Genomic DNA, 13,903 nt, shown 5'->3' on the forward strand with positions numbered 1-13,903 from the left:
AAGACACGCCTTGGGGGTTAAAAGACACGAAAAAATAATTTTGTGACAAATAGCTGTTTAACAGATATAAAATACCATTTGCCAATAGAGTATCAACATAATAATGACCAAATTCGATGCCTATGACAACTAAAACTTAATATTTCTATTCACCCCTTTCTTGTGTCTATCGACCCCGTTTTAAGGATATGGAGAAAACAGGTAATTTTCTTTGATTTTCTCTGAATTGGGTAGGTAAAAAATTTTTTCACAAATGCAAAATTGAAGAACTAACCAAGACTCAAAAAATGATATCAAAATTTTTACTTTTATCATTTGGATTATTGGCGAAAATCGTCCTTGAAGTTGAAAATCGTGTCTTTTCACCCCGTTTTACGGAACTTAATTTTACGCGATTAAGTAAAATTAAGTAAAAATCGTGAAAGTTTAAATCAGTGTTGTCCAGAGATAAGATACTCTCAGAACATGGTTGGCAACTGTCAAAGGTTTTCATAGATGGCGCCACCATAGGTTTATCCTGTCTCTAGTTTTGTTAAAGGGCTAGTATCCAGGTCATAAAAAAAAAATGCTAACCCCATTCCTTTTTTTTACGGAATACCAACAGTCTTGGAGTTATATTGTGTATCTTTAGGTATTTAAATAAAAGTAAACAAAATCTACCCTCAAATGGCTCCTTAAGCCAGATGAGGGTAGATGAAAACATTACATGATCAAATAATGTAGGTTAAAGTTAGGTCGTTCAGTGACAAATCCAGGTGGTTTTGTATTTGGTTGGTTAACCAATAAATATTATATCTACCCGAAAATGTACAAATGATTTGTTTACTTTTATTTAAATACTTACCTAAAGATACAGAGTATAGTACCTCTAAAGTGGGTTATAAACATAATGTTCGAATTCCTATAGGAAAGTAATACTTACCTATACATGGTAGAAGTGGGATGGTTGCCGACGTCGTAGCTGATGCGTATGCGACCGTTGAACAGCTCAACAGCGAGATGTTCATTGTCGCCGAAGTACATCAGCACGCCGTGGTGCTGAGTTGTGCTGAATACTGAAATAAATAGGTTTCTTACAATGTGACAGTCGACGCTAGATTCCATTTTACGCATTATTATATAATTACATGGTTTTATTTTAAGCATATTATATTTATAAAAAAACCTAATTGTTTAGAAGGAATTAAAAGAGGCAAGGGCGAAGAAACAACAAATTGTTTTTAATAGGAATACTTTTGTTACGGTGGTTTTTGTAAAGAGAATTTAGACTAGAGGAATATTGTCAAAGTCATTTATATGTAGGTAGTCAGTAATTTTACCATCAAATGATTAATACTTTTAGAACGCCATTTTACTTTGATCCTTATTTTACACTGTTATATGTTAAATGTCAAAAAGTATCGCCATCTACTCGAGAGTCGGCCAAAGGTATGGTGTCATATTTTCAAGAGATTTTGTTAATACACTAGATGGCGCTTGTACTAGTTAAGTGGCACTTACCGAGAGTGACATTAGCTTGGGGTGCCGTGCGCAGTGGCTCCAGTTCAACCAATGAGTCATTGTGGTTAAACGTGAGCGATGTGAGGTACTCGCAGAGGCGGCCTGTAAATAATACGTTAGTTATATAACACTTTAAACTTTCGCGTGTTGTACACATATTTAATTACACAAACGGGTCTACCGCGATATAATTTCATTGTTTTTACCTTTAATTCCGACGTTACAACAATGAAATTATATCGCGGTAGACCCGTTTGTGTAATTAATAAGTTAGTTGTTGAATTGTTGGCAGGAGAGCTTGGTAATTTTCTGTTTACTTATTTAATTGTAAGAGCGTTTTCACATTGTCCGATCCGATATCGGATGTCGGAAGGAAGTAAAATGTAAGATCTATGGGATTCTTTGTATTTATTTATGCATTTAATAAATCATCATTACTAAAAAACTATTTAAACGCAAAAAAGGCGGACTACATGCCAATGGCACTCTCCTGCAGATGTTTTTGTCATAGGCGCCTTCCAACATCCGATATCGGTGCGGTGCTTCTGATAAATTCAGCCATGTCGGAGCCCCCGTCAGCTCTCGGACCGATAATATTTGTTTGTGTGCGTATGTGTAGGCATAATGTTTATTGTAGTGTGCGTGACCGCTAAAGATGGCGCCCGGGTGCGCCCCCGCGACCTGACTACGCAGATGTAGGATCCTAGATCCGATATCGGTGAGGACAATATGAAAACTTTAGTTTTTTCGTAAAAAAGTGTACAAATTTAAACAAAATGTCTTTGGTACGTACCAGAGTAGCCGGGCGCGCACTTGCAGAGGTAGTCGCCCGGCGCGTTGTGCATGCGCTCCATCATAATGTCGTCCTGTAGAACAGCCACTGCGGTTTAATTATACTACCGTGTACACAGTTATCAATACACATAACAATATAAATACAAAGGGCCTCTACGTGTTGGATCTATATCCAAACGCAAGCCTATCAAAAGACTGGGATTTATAGGCCCGTTGTGTGGCTACACTACCTACAACACCAGCTTGGCTGTGGGCAGATAGCACACTCCATGTACACAATCATGATGGCCACAATTAGAAGTCCCTAGAGCTGTGGGGACCACGATGGTTGCAAACAAGCATACGGCCCATCTGATGTTAAGCAGTCACCGTAGCCTATGGACGCCTGCAACTCAACATCACTTTTCTTCTTTTTTCTTGCACTTACAACTTTTAACAATAAAATTTATAATTGACTACAGCGCCCTCTATCGTTGTGTGGCTACACTACCTGCAGCGCCAGCGCGGCAGTGGGCAGATAGCACACTCCGTGTACACAGTCATGATGGGCACAGGGAGAAGTTCCAAGTGCAGCGTGAGGCGCGGCTTCGCAGTAACGGCCGGCGTATCCAGCGGAGCAGACGCATTTGTACTCGTCGAGACCGTCCACGCAAGTGGCGCCATTCTGCAAAAATAAATTTCTCACTTTATAACAAATTCTGGATAAATAACATTTAAAAAAAGAAACCGGCTAAGTGCGAGTCGGACTCGCGCACGAATGGTTCCGTACCATTACGCAAAAAACAAAAAAAAATCACGTTTGTTGTATGGGAGCTCCACTTAAATATTTATTTTATTTTGTTTTCAGTATTTGTTGTTATAGCAGCAACAGAAATACATCATCTGTGAAACTTTCAACTGTCTAGCTATCACGGTTCTCGAGTTACAGCCTGGTGACAGACAGACGGACAGCGGAGTCCCTTTTTACCCTTTGGGTACGGAACCCTAAAAATGGTACAGACATGACGAGAACCTTGAAAAATAACACTGTGCCTCGCTCCAACCTATGGTTGCCGCCGCCGCCGTCGCCAGTCGCGCAATGTCGTGGCCGCGCCGCTAAGGCAAGAGTGACCAATGGTCATGCAATTATGGCTACTGCTGGTTATAGTACAGAAGCTACACTTAACCCCTTATTCATAAACGCACTACAAACCACAATTAGCTAATAATGGTTTGTCCGTATCTGTCATTTTGACTTATGTATGTGTAAGAAAGCGATAAAACATAATTTAACTAAATCAGGGCCGTAAGTTTTATTCATAAGGGGGTTAATATTTACCTGGCACATATGGTTGACGCAGTCGTCAGCGTTAGTGGTGCAGTTCTGTCCGGAGTACCCCCGAGGGCAGGTGCACGAATAATGGCTGCCGTGGTCGGTGCAGGTCGCCCCGTTGGCGCAAGGGTTGAACTCTGATGTGCAGAAGGGGATTTTCTTCTCGCAGAAGTCGCCTGAGAACGACAGAGCAATTGTAAAAATACATGCTATTTGTTTAAAATTAAATAAATGGGAGACTGAGTTTTGCTCGGAAAACATAATAATTTAAAAATACTCGTTCTCCAAAGATAAGACTTAGCTAGATGGATTTTTCGCCCTCGAAAACCCCCATATAGCAAATTTCATCGAAATCGTTAGAGCTGTTTCCGAGATCCCCGAAATATACAAGAATTTCTCGTTTAAAGGTATAAGATAACAATTTCGAGTCCATTCCAGTCCGTTCTATCTATAAATCGAGAATATATATGGCTGAAGCGATCGACATCAAAATCGAAGTGATTTGTTAAGATTTAGTTAGTGGAAACCATTTTCTCCCGAAATGGAGCTTCATAGAAAAAGTACCGTTATTTCGTTAGGATCGCAAAGCTATTCTTCCCTCTTAAAAAGCAATATTTAAGAATTTCTCACCCATATATCCGGGCGCACATTGGCAAGAGTATCCCTCCAATTGATCGATACAAGTGGCATTGTTCTGGCAGCGGTGCGCTGCGCAGTCGTCGATGTTAACTTCACAACGCACACCGGTGTAGCCGGGCTGGCAGGAGCAGCTGAAAAAAAGAAGGTGAAAGCTGATAGAAAAATACTCATTATGGGACATACCATTCCGTTTGGTCTAGTAGCACAGAATAAATAAAATTACTAGGTACAGAAGATTCACTCTCTAACAAAACGCGTCTGTTACGATTAGGACAGATATGACCGCTAGGTGGCGCAAGCGCCACGCGCGGCCTATGGCTAGCCACCAAAATTGGTGTGGGACGGATTGTACTTGTAGCTACTTGTTGCGACGCGACGAAATCGCGGAGTGAGCCACGCCTGGTAGTAGGTAATTACGAGCGATATTATACACACATTGAAAGTTCAATACAGCGTCATCTAGCGGAAAGCTCGTATTCACTGTAACTACCCAACTTCAAGCAATTAACACACGCTATTTGCACACGACTCGCCATAACAAGCATTTATAGCCTACTGACTTAATACTACTCTACTGCTGCATTTGAAGCCACACGGACGCCGCCAACAAGTAAGATTGCTATTACACAAAGTTGAGTACAACGCCATCTAGCGGGTAAATAGTCATAACTTTTAAAATAAGCTACTCAAATAAGCTACTCACTGGAACCGTCCTTCTTCAAGCAGTTGACACACTCCATTCGCACACGGCTCGCCATAACACGCATCTATCTGCGCATCACACGTCGCTCCGTGGAAGCCTCTTGCGCACAAGCACTTGAAGCCCCCGGACGCGGTGGCGGAGCAGGCGCCGCCGTTGCGGCACGGGTTGTTGTAGCAGCGGTCGCATTTTGACACGATGTCGGATGGGGGCTTGCCTGGAACGAATGATGATTTTTTACAGACTGATAAAAGAATATCACAATTCACATAAATAAATCATATTAGTCTATATATTTGACATACCCTGCAGTTCAAGTGGCATAAAATTTTTCAAAGTGAGGTGTATCGATCTATCGATATATTCGTTGCAGGTTTGAGAGAGACGTACTGCCATGCAATACGACGATGTAACTTAGGTAGACACAAGTCATCAGCTTTACATTAAAAGCAACGCAAGTCTCTCGCAAAGTTAAAGTTCAGACTTCACACTATAAAAATGAACATAGTAGAATGCGCATGTTTCATAGCTGGAAGGTCAGTGCAACGCGCAACACATTATTTCTATTATAAGCAGACATAGAACGCCATCTAGTGACTAATAGAAGTAAAAACCCACCTCTAATACCATAGAATAAATAATAGTACTACCGTACAGAAAGGACACTTCCTACAAACCCGAAGTTTGACAGCGGTTCAGGGTCGAATCATGTTATCCCTTTCTAATATACACGCTGAAATTTTTATCGTTTTGTTCCCGAAGCATAGAGGTTAGGTATCGATTATACAGTCAAATAAAATTGTCAAAAAAAATCTAGCTCTTCAAATGAAAAAAATAAGCAAGTGAAAAATCAGTTTCACGAAATGAGTAAAACACGTAGTAACACCGCTGACGTCACGTCGAAAAAGTCATAACCACAAGTCATAAGTCACAAGTCATAACCGCGGGACGTGCGGGGTGCGGGAGGGATAGCTCCTTAGAAAATCAGCACGAATGAAATCGCGGCGGCGGCGACGGTTTGAGGCGGCATTTTTCTGTGTTACTATTTATTCTCACGGCTTCGAGTTCTGTATTATTTTTTATTTATTTGGCAATTTTGAAACTAAGAGCTAGATTTTTTTTGACAATTTTATTTGGCTGTGTAATCGATACCTAACCACTACGCTTCGGGAACAAAACGATAAAAATTTCAGCGTGTATAGCACTATCCCTTTCGGCTATTTAGGGTTGTCAAAATTCAAGTGATTATCTTATCTGTGGTTGTGCACGCAAAAGGAAGTCAAGTGGTGCCAACCCTAATAATTGCTCGGAGCAATGCTGATCCGAATGGAGCCGAGTTCGACCGAAGTGAGGAGTGTCTCCCCACTGCCTACTTTACCTTTGTAAATGAACGCTAAAGACTGTGCCAATAAGATTATGCCAAGAATTAAAATCAGATCCATCTACCGGCTAGTTGAAGCAACAACTACGCCTAAACCAACCTCACATACCTTTGCAAATGAACGCTGAAGATTGCGTGCTAAGTATGAGCTTGTCTCTCATGGCGGGCGGGTCGGCGCAGCGAGCTATGCCGGGCTCGACGTACTCGCCCGCGTTCTTGGCCCATTCGGAGAGCCAGCGGGTCGAGCAGTCGCAGTAGAGGGGGTTGGAGCCGAGAGCGCTGTAAGAGAACATAAAATAAATAGGTAGGTACGTAGAATTGTAGGTAGATATCTTCACAGTATCATCATCATACCTACGTAAGACAAATTCTCACTAAAGAGTTTTTTTTCTTTCGAAAGTGAGAGTAAACGTTGCCCAACCGGTAATTTTAAGGGGTTCTTATTAACCTGGAACGGGCCTTAGCGCCAAATGGCAAAATCAGGAAAATTCAATTTGAACAGTGCCTTGTTTGGTTAATTTAAGATTTATATAAAACTTAAATATTATATAATAAGCATTAAGAAAAACCAATCTCAAACGTTAATGTTACAAAATGTAGCCTACAATCAACGCCACCTAGTGTCACGGGTTAAAATCAAAGATATGTTAGTATACACAAATGTAACGAAATTGGTGTACTTTCGTTTGGGACAAATACCTTTCGCCAAATTTCACTTCCCAACAAACTTATCGCAATAGTTTCATTTCCCAAACGAATCTTTAGCAAATTTTGTTGAAACGTTTTTGGCCCATTCGTTAGTAAACCAACTGCATACAGATCAGTTGAGTGTCTTTATAGACAGGAATAAATTCTACATATATAAGGTAAGGTAAGACTATCATCGGGGTAAGACTATCACTTGTACGAAATCCTCATACTATTTGTCTTGCCCCGAGCAAAATAAACTATGTTAGTCTTACCCCATCTTAGCTTAGGGCCATTATGTTTTGAATTAAAAACAGCGTCAAATAGTATATTTTGAATAATTACATTTTCATGGAAATTCAAACTCAAAGTAGTCAAAGTAGAAATCTATGGTTACTGGCATAGTAAAAGAATAAGTATTCTTACACATGCGAGATGGACTCCAAGTCTCTGAAGACTCCGTCGGCGAGCATCGAGATGTTGTTCCCATGGAGAGACAAGACGCGGAGCTGTGTCAGGCCTTTGAGGGCGTCGCGCTGCAAATTAAGAAATAATTTATTTAATTTCTGATGGTCGACTGGTACAAATTGCCTTTAGGCTTTGGGTTTATTGCTTTTTGCCTTTGCCTTTACCATTTGTACTTTATCCTTAAAATGTGTAAACGTTTAAATAATTAAACAAATACATAACCGCTCATACTAAATTATGCCATCAACCTACACACGCCCTCAACAATTAAAGTGTGGTCAGAAAAGAGGTATTCCAACAGAATAGAGTTCTTATGCTACATGTGCAATGGAAAGCCATTAGAAAAGGGTGGACCCTGGTAGCACATGGATGAGCATAAGAACCCTTTTCTGTTCTTTGGACCATTATCTGATGGAAAGCCACATGTGGTTGGATTTACTAAGCACACTAGGTACACTTACCTGAACACATCGCAGTTTGTTGTAACTGACGATGAGCGTGGACAGTTTCGTGAGTCCCTGGAAGGTGTTGTTCGCGAGCACACCAATCTTGTTGTTGGACACGTCCAAGCGAGTGAGTTGCGTTAGATGCTGGATCTGATCCACTGAGAAGCTGGTTATATGTGGCTTTCCAACAGAATAGGGTTCTTATGCTACATGTGCAATGGAAAGCCATTAGAAAAGGGTGGACCCTGGTAGCACATGGATGAGCATAAGAACCCTTTTCTGTTCTTTGGACCATTCTCTGATGGAAAGACACATGTCGTTGTATTCACTAAGCACACTAGATACACTTACTTGCACACATCGCAGCTTGTTGTAACTGACGATGAGCGTGGACAGTTTCGTGAGTCCCTGGAAGGTGTTGTTCACGAGCACACCAATCTTGTTGTTTGACAAGTCCAGGCGAGTGAGTTGCGTTAGATGCTGGATTTGTCCCGCTGAGATGCTGGTTATATGTGGCTTTCCAACAGAATAGGGTTCTGTGCACAAGGACTTTTCCATTAGAAAAGGGTGGACCCTGGTGGCACATGGATGAGCATAAGAACCCTTTTCTGTTCTTTGAACCATTCTCTGATGGAAAGACACATGTCGTTGTATTCACTAAGCACACTAGATACACTTACTTGCACACATCGCAGCTTGTTGTAACTGACGATGAGCGTGGACAGTTTCGTGAGTCCCTGGAAGGTGTTGTTCGCGAGCACACCAATCTTGTTGTTGAACACGTCCAGGCGAGTGAGTTGAGTTAGATGCTGGATTTGTTCTGGTGAGATGCTGGTTATATGATGTGGCTTTCCAACAGAATAGGGTTCTTATGCTCCATGTGCATGGACATTTCCATTAGAAAAGGGTGGACCCTGGTGGCACATGGATGAGCATAAGAACCCTTTTCTGTTCTTTGGACCATTCACTAATGGAAAGACACATGTTGTTAGATTTACCAAGTACACTAGATACACTTACTTGGACACATCGCAGCTTGTTGTAACTGACGATGAGCGTGGACAGTTTCGTGAGTCCCTGGAAGGTGTTGTTCGCGAGCACACCAATCTTGTTGTTGGACACGTCCAGGCGAGTGAGTTGAGTTAGATGCTGGATTTGTTCCGGTGAGATGCTGGTTATATCGTTGGATTCTAGGTATCTGGAATATTAAATAAATTAATTATTATATGTACAAATAGAAAGAGTTATTGTTAGGTACAGAGCTGTTGACATACAGCCGTATTCGAACAATGAGATACGTCAAATACTAGATATTGAAACGATATGGATTGGATATGTCAGTGTCAAACAAGTGTCAAAAGTGACGTTTTTGTTTGAAGAAACGTCAATTCTGACACTTGTTTGACACTGACATATCCAATCCATATCGTTTCAATATCTAGTATTTGACGTATCTCATTTTTCGAATACGGCTGTTATTGTGAACCTTCTCTTTTAAGGGTTCCGTACCCAAAGGGTAAAAACGGGACCCTATCACTAACACTCTGCTGTCCGTCTGTCCGTCCGTCTGTCTGCCACCAGGTTGTAACTCATGAACCGTGATAGTATATTTGTACGTGTATTTCTGTTGCCGCTATAACAACAAAAAATAAAAACAAAATAAAATAAATATCTAATTGGGGTTCCCATCAAACGTGATTTTTGCCGTTTTTTGCGTAATAGTACGGAACCCTTCGTGCGCGAGTCCGAATCGCACTTGGCCGGTTTTTAGGTAATTAAGTCGGCTTTTGAAAGGATTGTTTATTTATAAATCGGCCAGGAAATAAACATAAATATAAAGTTAGTTGTTTATTAAGAAAAGCCCACATACACTTGTCAGGACAAGTTTAGCGGCAACACTGGTCAAAAGGGCACTCGCGATTGGTCAAAAGTCAAAATTATTTATTGCGAACATATAGTGTATAGTGGAGATGGGCCGCATATGGACTTTTTAATATTCGGCCGAACATTCGGTGCAGCTTATACCGAACCGAATATTCGATTGGGCTAAAACTGGCTAAAAGGCTGAAAACAAGTTTATTATATAGACACGCGTAGCGTAGCACGGTAGCGTGTCCAGCCAAGTTCAAATAAAAAGGAACTGGCGACGCAACAAACGTTACACTCTACATTAACTCACATTTATAGACGGGTCTAATGCGAATTTTATTCAATTACCTTGATTTACCGACGTTTCGACACAGGTTTCAGGTTAGACCCGTCTATAAATGTGAGTTAATATGTGTTCAAAATGCGAAAGTTTAAAATATTACACTCTACATTGTTATGGCGACGAACCCTTTAACCATTTGACATGCCTGTCTAGTCATTCGATTTCGAACCGTAATTCTTATAGTAGAGATGCGTTTTCGTTTAAGTATGATGACAAGTATTAAGTATTAAGTATTGGGCGTCAGACCGTCAACATCTCCTGAGGATGCCTCGTAGAGAGGCGAAACACGTGTCGAGTACCTATTGTTCTTTTGGTGGCAATTTGTTATATTTGTGTATTTATTCTTACGGTGGGAGGATGGGAACATTAAAATGGAATGGAATGGGATTGTAAAAAATACACAAGTAAGTATAACGGGTTAGCACTGATTGACTAGCATGTTATCTTTTCGCGGATTAGCAAAGTAATATTTTTGGTTTTAATTTGATGGCATCAAGTATGTTGCCGCTACGGACTTAAGAGTTAATATTAGGTTCTGTATTGCGACTTACAATTCAGTGGTCTGCCGCGGTATGTTACTGGGTAGGGCCGTCAGTTGTGCGCGTGAGCATCGCACAACAGTACCGGTGCAAGAGCACTGAGCGGGGCAGTAATCTGCCGCTAAACAGCCCTTGTCTTCAGCTGAAACAAATAAAAACAAATAAACAAGTTGTAGCTTGTAGGCGAACTGTAGGGGGCAGCACAGGAGCCTCTTGTTTATTGGCACGAATCAGGATATTAACCAACTTATAATTTCGGCCACAACGATTTCAATATAGCTTTTTAGCCCATTTATAGTTCGTTTTTAGCATTAGAAAAAGGCTACGCGATCTTGAAGTGTCTTTTAATTAAAAAACGCTTTTTAAAAATCAGTAACTATTACTTATGAAAGCAAAATAATGTAAATAATCGTATATGATTCACAAATAAATGCCCGTACCAGGATTCGAACCCGGGACCTCCTGCTTCGTAGGCAGGGTCACTACCAACTAGGCTAGGGGCCGTAAATATAATGTTATAATGCAGAATAGGGAGCGTGTTTTAGCTGTAAAGGTCATAAGAGCCCCTATTTAGTGTGGTATTAGTGTGGTCAGTTATTTTTGTTTATACTCGTCCCTAAACCCACATTTCATACATACATACATACATACATACATATAATCACGCCTATTTCCCGGAGGGGTAAGCAGACACGCTCACCGGTTTAGGGTGCTCTTGACCTGGCCTTTCTTCAATATTTCCCCGATCTGGGGGCCGATTTTTGAAATTCGTGCGCTCGATTTCGTCACTCAAAAATCGGCGGAAAACAGTGAAATGCAAATTTTTGATATACGAGCGATAGAAATTGGGAATCGAGTGGTATTGACCACTCGTTTTCAATTCTATTAGTAGAATTTAAATGCCGGGTACTGGAGATATTAGGGGTCATCCATTAATTACGTCACACGAATTTCTAGGTTTTTTGACCCCCCCCCCCCCCTTGTCACATTTGGTCACATTTGGCAAACCCCTCCCCCCTACTGTGACGTCACATTTTTTCTACGAAATCGCCAAATCGAATTAAGTAAGTACCTAAGTATTATTAATATTTTATCAGAATATTTTTGACGATATAAATATTAGTAATTTTATAACCCAAAACTGCTTAGGAAAGAAAATTAAAAGAATAAAAACGATTATCGTTTTTAAAACTTGTTATTTAAATGTACAGCGAATAAAATAATTAAAAAAAAAATTTCGATTACTGATGAAGTTAAAGTGACGTCACAAAGTTTGTGTCTCCCCCCCTCCCCCATGTCACAATATGTCACATTTTCTTGACCGCCCCCCCCCCCCCCCCCTAAACGTGTGACGTAATTAATGGATGACCCCTTATTGAACAAAATACACGAATTCGAGCGGTCGAAATTCAAAAGTCGGCCTCCAGATTAGAGAAAGTCCGCCGAGGTCTACCCCTTCCAACTCCCACCTCTCCCTTATACACTCTCTTTCTTAGCCTTCTTTCACTCATTGTTTCCACGTGTCCAAACCATCTCAACATACCTTTCTCAATTATTGTCACTACATCTTCGTCCAGTCCACACTTTCCATTATCGCCTTATACACCTACGCCTTGTATACACACATTTCTATTATACAAACTTTAGATTATCACACTTATCCGAACCGAGTACTGATAATCGAGGTTCTACTGTAGTACAAGGTTAAGTATGTGTACTCACGTTCGCACTTGAAGTCCGCCTGGTCGAGCGCGTGCAGTTGCGCTTGTCGTAACTGCGGCGGCGACGCGCATGTGGCCCCCGGGGCGAGCCGTCGCACGCGCAGCCAGCCCGCCAACCAGGCAGTATGGCAGTTGCATTCCAGGGGATTGCTCTCCAGGTTTCTGTGATACAGAAATTATATTCAGGCACAGAATAAATAATAGTACTAGGTACAGAAGACTCACTCTCTAACAAAACGCGTCTGTTACGATCAGGACAGATATGGCCGCTAGGTGGCGACAGCGCCACGCGCGGCTTATGGCTAGCCACCAAAATTGGTGTGGAACGGATGTACTTGTAGCTACCTGTTGCAAAGCGATGAAATCGCGGAGTGAGCCACGCCTGATTCAGGTTTGTGTCATACAAAAAGTCAACTTTTGACACTGACTTTCAGGGAACCATTAGTAGATTAATTAAAGTTAGACCAAGATAAGTCTGCAGCGATTTTGATAGCCCAGACTGTGCAGATGTTATTTTAAACGTCAAACTTCTATGAAATTATGACGTGTAAAATAACACTGTGCGTGTCGTTACCTGGATGCTGCTTAAAACATCTGACACAGATGAAAAGGCCTATTATTATTATTAAATAACACTTGCACAGTCTGTGCTCGTGTGCTGTCATAACCGTTGTCGAGTTATCTTGGTCTAATTCGAATCAATTTGGACTTAGCAAATTTATAAAATATTAAAAGTACAATAGTCTACCTATGTATAACCACCTTTATTATTGAAATTTAGTTATGAAATGTAAACACTATTTTCCATAATGTTAATAGTTATTTGTTTTACAAGGGGGCAAAGTTGTTGTTTAACCGCTCGTGCTAATATTGATACCCAAGCAAGCGAAAGATTCCAAAATTGAACCACGAGCGTAGCAAGTGGTTCGAAAAATGGAATCTTAAGCGTTGCGAGGGTTTCAAAGCACGAGGGTTAAACAAAATTTGCCCCCGAGTGAAACACAAAATTTTTCACCACACCAACCCGAAGCAAATATTAAATGTAAAATATCAAACAAAATCAAACCAAATCTAATCCAAATGAATGTTATTCAATATTTATCATCCAAAATCATCATTTAAAAGTCAATTCTACCAGCAAACATAAGAAAACAACTCAAAATTTGCATTTGATTACTTTGCCTCACATGTGAATAAAATGCAACTTTGCTATCAGTTTTTGAAGTGCAAAGTAAGCGTTTCCGAGCTGGTGTGGTGAAAAGTTACTTACAGTGTAGCAAGCATAGTCAGGTGATCGAAGGCGGCTGGAGTGATGCATCTAATCTTATTATCTGTTAGAGATCTGTGAACAATTCAAAGTTACCTTTATCAAAGTAGGTACTTATTTTAGTGACAACTAGTAGCGCCATCTCTAGTGTAGGAGGTAGGAGGGAGACTAAAATAGTTTCTCATGTTAGACGTATGCGTATAACTCTTTTCTACATTAATTCAATGAAGTGTGAA

The 13,903-nt window shown here is 40.7% G+C and overlaps 1 protein-coding gene across 1 annotated transcript in view; it reads right to left on the reverse strand.

The window, feature by feature from the left end:
- Positions 1-13,903, reverse strand: part of LOC134803543 (protein slit) — a 30,205-nt gene that overhangs the window by 14,824 nt on the left and 1,478 nt on the right. Inside the window, exons 4-16 of the mRNA XM_063776342.1 lie at positions 13,671-13,742; positions 12,402-12,562; positions 10,692-10,821; positions 8,949-9,126; positions 7,441-7,550; positions 6,437-6,606; positions 4,950-5,163; positions 4,238-4,377; positions 3,614-3,783; positions 2,786-2,959; positions 2,294-2,366; positions 1,501-1,602; positions 923-1,055 (exon numbers count right to left, since the gene is read on the reverse strand). Of these exons, the coding sequence (XP_063632412.1) occupies positions 923-1,055; positions 1,501-1,602; positions 2,294-2,366; positions 2,786-2,959; positions 3,614-3,783; positions 4,238-4,377; positions 4,950-5,163; positions 6,437-6,606; positions 7,441-7,550; positions 8,949-9,126; positions 10,692-10,821; positions 12,402-12,562; positions 13,671-13,742 (1,827 nt within the window). The remainder of the gene's footprint in view (positions 1-922; positions 1,056-1,500; positions 1,603-2,293; positions 2,367-2,785; positions 2,960-3,613; positions 3,784-4,237; positions 4,378-4,949; positions 5,164-6,436; positions 6,607-7,440; positions 7,551-8,948; positions 9,127-10,691; positions 10,822-12,401; positions 12,563-13,670; positions 13,743-13,903) is intronic.

The sequence above is a fragment of the Cydia splendana genome, chromosome 26 (genome assembly GCF_910591565.1).
Source record: "Cydia splendana chromosome 26, ilCydSple1.2, whole genome shotgun sequence".
NCBI lineage: Eukaryota > Metazoa > Arthropoda > Insecta > Lepidoptera > Tortricidae > Cydia > Cydia splendana.